A 12,392-nucleotide genomic window follows, 5' to 3' on the forward strand; every position below is an offset into this window, starting at 1 on the left:
GCCCACCACCTGCACATATTAAGCAGGGGCATGAAGACGATTGTCCCTCTGTGAAAATCCCTGTTGTGTTATTTTATGAGTATTATTAGAGCACACTATCGCCTGGGAAGGTGGACTGGCACTGAGCAAGTATGAGGCTAGCCTTGCCTAAGGAATGGAGGTGGGTGGGGCTCATCAAAGATACGGGTCTTAAGCTGCTTGCAGAACTGAAAAGTGAGGAAAAGGGCTCCGATATGTAGAGGCAGGCCCTTCCATGCTTTAGGAGTAATGTAGGAAAAATGCTTGGCTTCCGGATCTGTTTCTACATTTGCATGGGATGTGTTCAAGTAGTAATTTAGCTGAGTGTAGGTGTCTGAATAGCTTGTGAAAGGAGATGTGGCTATTGAGGCAGGCTGGGCCAGAGTTGTGTAGTGCTTGAGTTTGAGCTGTGCATGCTGGTGTATCGGGAGCTAGTAGAGCTCCTTGAGGTGCAATGTGATTTATGTACTGCTTTAGAGTTATGCTGGCTGCCGAGTTCTGAATGGTTTGGGGTTGTCTTAGTTGTTTGATGTTGTCAGCTCAGAGGATGCTCTGTTTGTCCAGCTTGCTCGTGATGAGGGAATGTGTGATGGTTTTATGGGTGTTACTCAGGAGCCATTTGTAGATGCTGCTCAGCATCTTGAGGATGTGAAAACAGAAGGCTGTAACGATGTTGACTACAGCACTCATGTTGAGTTTGTGGTCGATGACCATCTCAATGTTCTTCGTGGAGCCGGCCACTAAGGGGAGTCACACAGTGAGGGGTTCTTCCCAGAGATCATGACTTCTGTCTAGTCGGAGTTGAGTTTGGGGCAGCTTCAGTAAAGCAGGTAGTGAATTTGTTTCAGATTATAGGAGTCTTGTCCTAGAGGGAGGGTACGAGTTGTGTGTTATCAGCATAGGAGAGCACATTGATGCAAGTGAGGATGAAGCTAAACAGAGGGATAATGTTCGTGTTGAAGACAGTCAGGCTGAGTGAAGATCCTAGAGTACTCCACAGATGAGGTTGTGGATTGTCAAAGGGTAGGGGGCCAGACTGACAACTTGTATCCTGGCAATCAGGAAGGAAAAGGACAAGGGAAGAGTGAGTACTTGGATTTCAATCTCATGCAGTATCTAGGCATTTGATGAGGATAGGGTGCGAAGCTGTGTTGAGTGGCACTGGAAGGTCCAGGATGATAAAGGCCACTGTGCCTCCTTTGTCCAGGATCATGAAATTGTCATTTCTGGTGGTGATGAGGGATATTTCTGTCCTGTGGATGAGTCTGAAGCCAGCATGGGGGTGGGTGGGGGTCGAAGAGTAGGTGGTCACTGAGGTGGTTGGTGAGGTAGAGAAGTTTCTCTAGGACTTTGGCTGGATACAGTAGCAAGGAGATGAATCTGTAGTTGGTGAGCATTGATGGGTCCATGCAGGGCATCTTGAGCAGGGGGAGGACTGTTGCATGTTTCCAGGAAGGTGGCTGTTGTGATTGAGGTGTTTTTAGGTTTGGTGTGAGCACTTTACTAATGGGTAGTAGTCCCTTGGCGAAGTTGTGGTGAGTGCAGGTGTCTGATGGGACTGCACGGGGGCAGCAGTTTCATACAAGGTGATAGCAGGCCATGTGGTTGCGGTCATTTTCTGCAACAAAATGGCAAGTCATGTTGCGAGGTCTACTGGGTCCAGTTGAGGCTCTGGGTTTGCTATCTACAGAGATTAGTTTGCTACTGAAGTGTCCAGAGAGCTTGTTGCATATGTCCTATGAGAGGATGGGGCTGTTGGATGCGGTTGCAGATTAGGTGAAATCTTTCACGATGGCAAAGATTTCTTTGTTGCAGTTTGTACAGTTGTTGATGCAGCCTGCAAGTGCGCTGTGTTTGGTGCTCCAGATCTGTTGGTGGTAGGGTCTTGGGCAGATTTTACTTTTTTTGTCTGTGTTGTCTTGGCTCCTTGTTTATTTGTGATTTAGTTGTTTGCAGAGATACTTCGTCATCCTGCGCTCCTCTTAGTAATAACTGGCTTGGGATTTGGATCTTGTGGCTTTGTTGTGCAGAAGGAAGCCAGGGTGTTAGCGCAGGTAGTGATCCGGTTGTTGAAGTAATAGATGGATTCAGGCAGGCTGCTGTTTTATTCAGGCTGATTTGCAGCGAGAGCAGTAGTCCGCTCTCCCTCTGGGATGTTATTCCAGTTTCTGTGTGCTGGTCTGGCAGTGGTCGGCCTGTGAAGGTGTGGGACATGAATGCTAACCTTGACAGTGACCGGTGTGGGCTGGTCGACTGTGATGTTAATGGAGACCAAGAGTGGGTCCAGGAGTAGGTGTTTGGCAGAGTGTGTGGGAATTCTGTAAGGCAAAGGTTTCCAAAGTTTTATAGTAGAATTGTTGAGTTCAGGACGGCGCGGATTTACAAGTGGAAGTACAGGCCTCTGAGGAGGAAGAAGGTACTGAAGTCGAGGATGAGGGGAACCACTACCATGGTGGAGTTGACCTAGCTGGTGCATGGTCTTTGTTGTCTCTAAATGAGTGTTCTGCACAGGTGAAATTGGTTGTGATGCGAAGTTTGCACATCAGACATTCCATGTTGCAGATGGATGTGTCCGTGGAGGTGGTGCAGCGTATAGCTTCCTTGAGGAGGATAGTAACTCTGGCTCTGGGCTTGTGCTATTTGTCCTGCATGATGATTTTGTAACTGGCAGGAATGGCTGAGGCGGTCAGGGCCAATGCCAGGTTCAATCAGGTTCCCTTGAGGAACAGCAGGTACGAAACGTGGTTGTGCAGCAGGTTCCTAACCTTTGTGGTGTGTTTGGTGAATGAGGGGGTATTGAGGAGCATGTATGGGTAGTGAGGGGGCAAAGGCTAGTCTGTGTTAGTTTGAGAGAGAGTGGGGTGTTTGGTGCTGCCGGTGTGGAAGTGGAGAGCAGTAGGTGTGGCAGAGTGCAAGAGAATTTGCAGGAGAACACTCCCTCAGTGTTGCGTGGTGTGGTGTTAGGTAGGTTTGAGAGCATGGAGGGTAGCTGTGTGTCAGGTGATGACCAGGGCTCCTGCTGCCGAGCCCAGACAGGTGCAGAGGCAGGGGTGGCTCCAGGCTCATGGCTGCCCTGGGCAGGGAACGTAGGTAGGTGGCCCCGGAAGAGGGGGTCCGGGCGGGGCAGAGCGTGGAGGCCAGTGAAGAGCGGGGGTCAGGGTGTTTGGAAGTGGAACTGAGCCGGTGAGGCCGCCAAATCCCTGCCAGGGGCCGCCATGCAAATATGTATCCATCCTCAGAGGATTATTATAATAAGGATATATATTGGCGTGGTGGCCCCTGGGATTTGGTGGCTCTGTGCAGGTGCACAGCTTGCACATGCCTAAGGCCGCCCCTGGCAGAGGGGCTTGCTTTTAGCGCACCAACAGTTGACCTACTGTGCACGTCTGCTTTGTTTCCGGGCTGTCATGGCAAAGGGAGGGTAGACAATTGGCAGGGCTGAAAGTAGGCGCTGGAAAGTACGGGATGCATGAAAAGAAGTAAGAAGTGCACAGCTCGGGAAGGGCTTGGAAAGGAAAGGCCCCGGGAAGGGAGGAAACAAAAAGAGAAAAGAATCTAAAAGAGGTGAAAAAATATCAGAAAAATCAACAATGGCACAAGGAGAGAACAAAGAGAGTGAAAGTGGTGAAAACGGAAAAACAACAGAAAGTGGCAAAAAAGACTAAACAGCAGCAGAAATTAAAAGAAAAACAGTGAAAGTGGCAATAGAGAGATAGCAAAATTAAGCAGAAAATGAGTGAAGTGGCAGCAGAAATGAGCAGAGAACATGTGAAAGTGGCAGAATTGACCGGAAAGACCCTATACGCGGCAACAAAAGAAAGCAGTCAAAGGTCACAATAGATAAACAGCAGACAACAAAAAAGATTGGCAAAGAAAGCAGCAGAGATAACCAGAATCAGTGGCTTCAACAGTGGCTTCAACACACCTTGGGTAGAGAAGAAGCCAAGAGGGAAGGCGAGAGAGAAGCAGAGAAGAAGGACCAAGGTGGTTGCCTCGCACGCAAAGGAACAGGGCCCGCGTGGGCCTTGTCTGCAGGCCCGGACTGGCCGTTGAGGGCACCGGGAAATTCCCCGGTGGGCCGCATGGTTGGGGGCCGGTTTTGGGCCCCTGGGGCCGTTTTTGTTACAGGGCCGTTATGCTGCAAAAACGGCCCTGTAACAAAAACGGCCGAAAACCGGCCCTGTCGCAGAGCGCGGTCGCACCTCTCCCCCCTCCCCTCTCCTCCCAGAGGGGGAGAGGGGGGCCGGCCGAGCACTTTGCCAGGGCCGGTTCTGGTTCCCAGTCCGGCCCTGCTTGTCTGGTCGGAGGATCAGGCACAGATAAGATCAATCCTAGGGTGGATGGGGGGGGGGGAGGGGGGTAGGAGGCCTGCTTATTGCTCCAAGCCACTGTCAAAGGGGATGAGTAGAAATCCAGGTGCAAAGTGGGACAGTTTGGTTAGAGTTGATTTTCAGAAACAACAATTTAAAACAAATTTGTAAATCAAAAAGAATTGGGAAAACGCTGGAGAATAGGTGGGGTTTTCTGATATTTTAAGCAATAAGTGGTAGGTAAATAGTTGATAAAACTAATTTTCTACCAACAGTTTCTATCTATCTTTCTTTCTATTTATTTATTTATTGCAAGGGAGAACAACGGCTTTGTCTGGAAGTGCATACAAGTGACAAGGCTTTACTAAAGAAGCACAAACAAGATCTTTCTGTTCTTTAAGGCTTTTCTGCCCGTCTCATCCAATCAGGAGTCAGAGATCCTGCTAATGATGCATTGCCTTGGAAACCGAGCTGAAAAAAGCATGAGAAAGAAATTCTCTCCCGTGAATGACTGCATTCAAGCCAAATCCTCTTTGATTAAGGAGTTTACCTTCGGAAACTTCTGGCTCCTCGTTAGTTTATTCTTTTTCTTTCATTAACTGGGAATTTTAAAGCCACTGCTTGTTATGAAACTCAAAATTGACGCCTCCCACGTATACTAAGTTTGGTCCTATTGCAGGGAGCACAACACATGTTGCACTACCCCATCACCATGTCTTACACAATGCCCCATCAATGGGCCCTAGATAAGACATGGGCATTGTCTCCATGCCAATTTCCAGCCATTGAATAACAGTCGTATTGCTGCATCGAGCACCTCTGGAGAAGAGGTGCGAGTGAGCAGGTGAAGGACAGAAATGTCCATTGCGTCCCTAGGAGCTCTTAGTAGGAGAAACCTTAAGTATCCGCATGCCATGTAACGCACTGGTCTTTTGCCAGACCGATACCTTCTAGATTTTAGTCTCAGTGCACAAATACATCCTTGGCCTCTCTTCGGGCAAGTGCATGTAGAGGATAGCAAAGTTTCTTGCCATCATGGTCAAAGGGCTTGGGATGGGAAACTGCAACATGCTACATATGGATATACATGCGAGGCATGGGCCGGGGGCGCTTCTTACCTCATCACCCTTTGATTTCTTGTCCTCTTTGCACTTCTTCAGAAGCCAGGCTGGGTACAGCAAGCAGAGCAGCAGAAAGCAGGCGATCTGAGGCAGGGCAGAGAGCAGCGAGTAGTATCTGTGGAACTGGAGGGACGAACACTGGCGTTAGTAACTAGACTCCTGCACCATCAGCCCCGCCTGAGCGCCTCTCATCCCTCCACCATCCACCGGGCAGGAGGATAGCACCCCTAATCCCAACATAAGACTAACAGTAGGTTCTAGGGGTCATTTGGATGAAGGCAGCCCATCAGGGTGCAGAGTCTGTGGGTCTGATTGGAGGGCTTCGCCAAAGGTAATTTGACACCACATAAATGTGTCCAGGCAGGAACGCGTGAACCCATATTTTGTAAATATGGACATCTACTTGAAACACCCCATGTGGTTTAGGTAAAAAGGTCCAACAGTGAGACAGATGGGTGCAGGAAGTCCACATTTAAATGTATGGGGGGGATGGTATGGTAAACATCCCATATTCATAGCTGGGCTTGACCCTTCCTGCCAATAGCTTCCCAATGTGTTTGTCAGTAGACAGGAAAGTTTAGCTGAGAGTATAACACTTCTTGAGACAAGGACACAAGACCCTGGTTAAGGCAGTGCCAAAAGTCAAAGAAATGTTAGAATTGCAGATGCTTTCTGACTCCATGTTAGTTACCTTGGGTGCCTGTGGGCACTGGGCTTTCTGCCAGATAAGAATGCCGAAATGGAGCCAGGAGAGAATGCCGCCCAGGAAGTAGCCTGCCCCGTGCCGGATGCTCATGCATGCAAGCAAAGGGTAGTAGAGTGCGGGGTAATAGAGCAAAGCCAGAATCTTCCAGTATTCTAGAGGAGAAAGAGACAAAAAAAGGCAGCTGCGTATACAGGCAGGCAATGCTTTCAAATGCTTCTGGTTTGAGCAACAAACGCCCCTGTGTCTAACAACCAGAGCGCGTGTTCATCCACCAACTGCACCACGAAATGCCTGTTCGTGATTTCCTACAACAGCATACCTTTCAATCACCAAATGCGTCACAGAATGCCAGGCTGTTAACTGCTCATCAGTTTCTGGGTGCAAAAGGCCTGCCTGTGTGTCACTCTGCTACAAGATGGCTGGCCAGCAGTGCCTCTGAACCGGATGTGACTCCACGAATTACTGTGTGGCAGATGCTTTCAAATCTCAGGATGTCTGGCTGTCAGATACTGATTTCAAAATGCCAGTTTTTTGATCACTATGCCTACTCATTGTTTACTCCAGAGAATGCCTATTCATCGGTTACCACACACAGCAATATGGCCGCCAAGTACAGAACGCGGCTCATTGGTTACATTACATAAAATACATGCTCAGTTATGCCACAGAGAGTATCTGACACAGTTATTGTGCCACAGACTGCTTGATTAGTAGTTACTCCACACAGACCTGCACACAGACTGCTGGTTAGTCAGGTACATTTCCACAGGACGCCTGCTTGGTCGTTGCTCTACATAAAATGCCTACGCATTGGTTCCTATGCAAACCTTGCCTCCCCGTTAGTTAAAGTGTCACAGAATATCTGTACATCTGTTACTGTGCAACAAAGTGCTTGCCCAGGAGATACTGTACTACAGACTCCCTGGCGTCAGGCTGTACAGACAGCCTGCACAATACGCTACACACTGCTTTCCAACCACAGAACCCCTGAGTGCCAGCTTCCTCTGGATTCCCACGGTGCTTGAAGAATGTGAGTGCACAAATTGCTTATAATGCCTAGCATGGTTGGTGGCTCTCCCCTCGGCGGTTAGTCTAAGTTCTCACATAAGCCACAGAAGATCCCTTCCCAATGGAGAGATGGACACTATGTCAAGAAGTCTCAATGGAAAGTCAGATGAGCAAAAAGGCTGGGGTGGCAAGGAAATGTATTGTATTGTAATGTAATTACATTTATATAGCGCTTACTACCCTTGACGAGCCGACAAAGAGGTTTTTCGGCGAGTAGCACGGTACTCCCGAACTCAAAGGATTAGTATTGTTAGTATTGTGAAAAACTGACAATAATTTGAGTGGAGAATAGGTTACTCAGTTATTTGGATTCAGAAGATTAGTGGAGGGATAGAAGAGGTAAAAAGCTGTTCATTTATATAGCGCTTGTTACCCCTGATTGGGTGTTAAAACGTTCTTTTCTGCGACTAGCGCACTACTCCGTAACCCATAAAGGATTAGTGGTGAATTAGTATAGTGAAATGTGAAAGTAGTTTGAGTGGTGGACATTAGTCAGTTACTTGGATTGAGAAGGATAGCAGAGGGATAGAAGAGGGAAAAAATGGTTAGCGTTTATATTGCATGTGGGTCGAAGTTGAATCTCCCAGGGCCCTAAAAGGTTGTGCAGAAGAGGAACATAGGTGTGTGAAAGGCCTGCTTTAGACTTCTAAATTGATCTGCGACAATACTTTTACTGATTCATTGCAGATGAATAAATGCATGCAAAATAAATAGCACATACAGAATAAAAAAAATTATTACTACACACATTACATAGTTAAGCCAATGTTGAAATATATTTGCGTGGGAATGCAATAATGTATTATATATATATGTATACACAATCCTTCACACGTAGGAAAAACGAGGCACCCAGGCAGTAATTTCCACCGCTGCTTGAGTTTAATCAAAAGACCAAGTGAAACACGTTGATCGCTCGCTTTGAATCCTGTGGAAATGGTCTTTTGATTAAAATCAAGCAGCTGTGGAAATTACTGGCTGGGCGCCTCGTTTTTCCTTCGTGTGAAGGATTGTGAATAGATGTGAAAGCGGCGTGGTTCCACCGCAGGGTGCTACCCCATGGTGAGCGCTGCGATTCCCGGATCCTTTTGAACCGACGTGGGTATATATATGCACATACATACATCATATATATGTATATATATATATATATATATATATATATATATATATATATATATATATATATATACACACATACATACATACATATATATATATACATACATATATATATATATATATATATATATATATATATATATATATATATATATATATATATATAACAAACAAATGCCAGAACTTGCATCACCCATGCGAGTTTGTGTGCTGTTCACCATACCCATACCTGTTGTATGTGTGATGTACTCCTTAACTGGTGAATTTGAGTGGTTTTAGACATTTGAGCCAGAAAAGTAACTCAGTTTTGAATTGTGTTTTTTTTTCAGTGAATTTCTATGTGTTTTTAATAAAACACTTTATTCCCATCCCTCGCTTTTGTCCGTGTGCAGAGGGGTTGTCCTACGGCCAGGCCCTGCACCCAACCTGCTGAGAGGCAGCCAACTCCAACTGTTAGTCATTTGTTCTCTGTATGTCTCTTTCTCTATATGTCTCTGCCTCACACCACATTTGCCTTTCTTTTTTTATTAACGCTTTGTGAAAGTCTCAACTTGCATCAGATTTATGATGTTTCACAAATGGCAGGCGAATCCACTACTGAAATTGACCACTCGTGCAATCACAACTGCTTATCGACTCCCAAATCACACACTATCCTCTGACTCCCATAACTTTTTCGCCTCTGTTATGTCCACAAAAATTGACATGCTGAACTATGCTCAACGCCTATGAATTGTTGATTCATAAAATTATCACCTGGTTCAAATAGAGTTTAGAGCTGGAGGGGGGATGGGGGTGGGAATGAATAGGGTTAGTTGGTAAGAATGTGAAAATAATGTGACAAATTTGTACTATTTTGATAAAGACCTTAAGATGTAGTTTGAATTCGGTCACACATTCTTTATGAGCGAGGGCTGCAAAGAAACAATAGGCTGCATCCAGCCAGTGCTTAATTTGAGCAGGTGCTTTCAGGTGTTCAGCACCTGCACTTTTTTCACAGAGCCGGAGCTACAATTTCTGAACCTGCAGGGGGTGGTCTCAATATTAATTGTTCAATTCAAAAGAAAAAGAATAACATACATTGCATGGTGACTGGCTGGTAAATATGCAAAGGCAGGCCGGCATATGCCTGTCCAGGCAGGCATGATTGTGTATCACCAAGTTAGTAATTATGTCATCACGCTGATCACAAATCCAAGAAGTCATCGACAAACTATGGCTTGCATTCTATTCCCCTAGTCTGCTGCACCCTGCAACTGCCTGAGCCTAAACCTCCCATTGGATAACTGTAGCTGGGGGTTGGCTCATGACGGAGTTGAGGCAAGGAAGCTGCAAGACCGCATTTGGAACTTGGGAGTGAGGGCTCTTGAGGAAGAATAAATTAAAGTAAGTGTGGACTTTCCACTTGTTGTGTAGCCAAAGTATCATATCCGGCAGGCCTGTATTGCTGCTATCCTCAATGCGGCTGTGGCCCAACACAACTTTTGTGCCCCATGGCATCACCAGTAGAATCTGTGCGCTGCACCCCAGCATGGTAATTGCTGAGCTTGAGTGAGTCCAGTAGGCACCACAGCTATTCTTGCCGGCATTGGCAGCATTACTGCTGGGGACAATGCCTGTGCTGTAGCAGACAGGATCACAGCAACCTGAGCAGTGGATGCCGATGCCGTCGTCATCCTTGGACCTACTAATTACAGGCAGCACTAGCAGTGACATGACCTGCTGTGCTCAAGCAGCTGCCTGTTCCGCAATAAACCCAGTCATACCACACTGATTAATATATGCAAAAAAGCATTTTCATTTGGTGTACATTTTGTTTTTGCACTCGGTGTAGGTAAGAAAGTAAAACACACCATCTTCCGCTTCTTTAGGAATGACAACAGGAAAAGGCAGAGTTCAAAAGGGACATGTACAGTCTGACGACAGGTGTCACAGGCAGCAGCAGTGATAGAGATGAGAGACCGCAAGTGTAAAGAGGAGAAGAAAAAACAAGAGAGGAGAGAGATAAAACGGAGCAAAGCAGAAGAAAAGGAGGAGAGCAAATCAGATACAAAGAGAAAGCAGCCATTATGTGAAGAAGAGAGCATTAACAAGAGTGAAGATAGAATGAAAGAATGTGGAGGACAGAAGAAAAAAAGCAGACAAATGATAAAATGGAGACACAGCTAATCACTGCTAGAGAGTGATAGTAAAGAGCCAAGATCGAGGGGATAGAGAGCAGAGCATGGAAAAAGTGAAGAGAAAAAAGGGGAGGGCTAAAATGAATAGAGGGCAAATCATAAATAGAGGATGTGACAAAGGTGATAGAAAACAATTAGAGAGGTGAGAGGATAGATTCTTAGTGAAAAGACTTAGGGGACAGACAACAGATCAAGGTTAGACGATAGAGATTGAGGCAGTGAGAGTGTTGAAAGTGGGGCTCACCGGAGGAAGACGTGAGCGGTGGCCTCCTTGGCAACTATTTTCAGCACCTGCACTTCCTTTTTTTTTTTACAAATTAAGCACTGCATCCAGCTATTCAAGGAACACAAAAATGATGGGTGGAATGCTTTCAAGGGTGTCGGGCACTGCAATCACTATTGTTTTTCTTCCAATCACTATTGTTTTTCTTCCACTATGCACAGACAGGCAGAAACAAGCCTTTTGCAAATCTGCATGGATCCTGGAGCTAGCAGTACAGTACAGTTTGATATGCTCGTCCAGGTCCACTCAGAAGGGGAAAAACATGAAACTCCAGGTTGGTTTTTCATAGTTAGGCATCATCAGCAAGATATAGCTTGAGTCCTGTGGCACAGCGGGCACAGGACCCATGTCTGGGCATAACCACAAGACTCGTTCTGGGCATACCCACAGGGCCCATGTCTGGGCATACCCACAGGACCCATGTCTGGGCATACCCACAGGACCCGTGTCTGGGCATACCCCCAGGACCCTTGTCTGGGCAGACCCGTGTCTGGGCATACCCCCAGGACCCATGTCTGGGCATACCCACAGGACCCATGTTTGGGCATACCCACAGGACCCATGTCTGGGCATACCCACAAGACCCAGGTATGGGCATACCCTCAAGACCCAGGTCTGGGCATACCCACAGGATCCATGTCTGGGCATAGCCACAAGACCCAGGTATGGGCATACCCTCAAGACCCAGGTCTGGGCATACCCACAGGATCCATGTCTGGGCATGCCCACTGCAATTGAGGACTTGCACTGAACAAAAGAGAAAAGTGAAGGATTAAATGTTTGTAAACGTCTCAGCCACCGCCTTTCACACTACGCTGAATAAACGTCCATCATTTTCTCACCACTATGACTATGCCACTGTAGAGATTTACAAATCAGTCTTGATTCAGCTCCAATAGGAACAGTCCAGCCCAAACTGCCATGGCCAGGTCACCTCTGAACAGGAGCACAAGCAACACCCAAGTCGTTTTTGGCATAGACTCATCAGTAACTCACAGTCTTAGTTCTCCAACTAAACAAGCATACACACTTAGGGATCAGGCAAAGTGTTGGCCCCAGCCATCAGTGGTGTTCGAAGTAAATTGCAAAAATAATGGTGTACTTTACAATGGGTGCATGCGATTGACTGGAACACCTCAGAGCTCCCTTCACTTAAAAGTCTAGAAGAAGCACCTACCTTGAAAACAAGGGCTATGGGGTGGAGGAGCCAAGATTCATGATGTTTGCCATTTTTAGCACTTTTATGTAACTGTGCCTACTGAGGAACAGTTTTGAGATGAAAAGGTCTCACCAGAACAGTAAATCTGTAGTCAAGAGTCATTTTCTTCTACTGGCACTTTTCTATCAGCTTCTGACATGGCATTTGTATGTGAGGCATTTCTTGCATTAAATTGCCACACAAGACAATAGCCAATTACATTTTCAGATGCATGTTTAATTTCTTTACATTTTTTGCAAAATTACGTATGTCACAAAGATAAAAAAATACCAATTTAATTCAGCCCTAGGTAACTGCCTATCCATCTCCTAACAGAGACAGCGTAAACACATTTTCTGTAATTAACACCTGCCCCACTAGGCCTC

The 12,392-nt window shown here is 46.3% G+C and overlaps 1 protein-coding gene across 2 annotated transcripts in view; it reads right to left on the reverse strand.

Moving 5' to 3' along the window:
• STRA6 (signaling receptor and transporter of retinol STRA6) overlaps positions 1 to 12,392 on the reverse strand; it is a 391,743-nt gene that overhangs the window by 211,615 nt on the left and 167,736 nt on the right. For both annotated transcript variants that reach the window (XM_086959278.1, XM_086959276.1), the window contains 2 exons: positions 6,141 to 6,307; positions 5,447 to 5,572 (listed from right to left, as the gene is read on the reverse strand). In XM_086959278.1, the coding sequence (XP_086815404.1) occupies positions 5,447 to 5,572; positions 6,141 to 6,307 (293 nt within the window). The remainder of the gene's footprint in view (positions 1 to 5,446; positions 5,573 to 6,140; positions 6,308 to 12,392) is intronic.

Source organism: Lissotriton vulgaris, chromosome 2_2, assembly GCF_964263255.1.
Source record: "Lissotriton vulgaris chromosome 2_2, aLisVul1.2, whole genome shotgun sequence".
NCBI lineage: Eukaryota > Metazoa > Chordata > Amphibia > Caudata > Salamandridae > Lissotriton > Lissotriton vulgaris.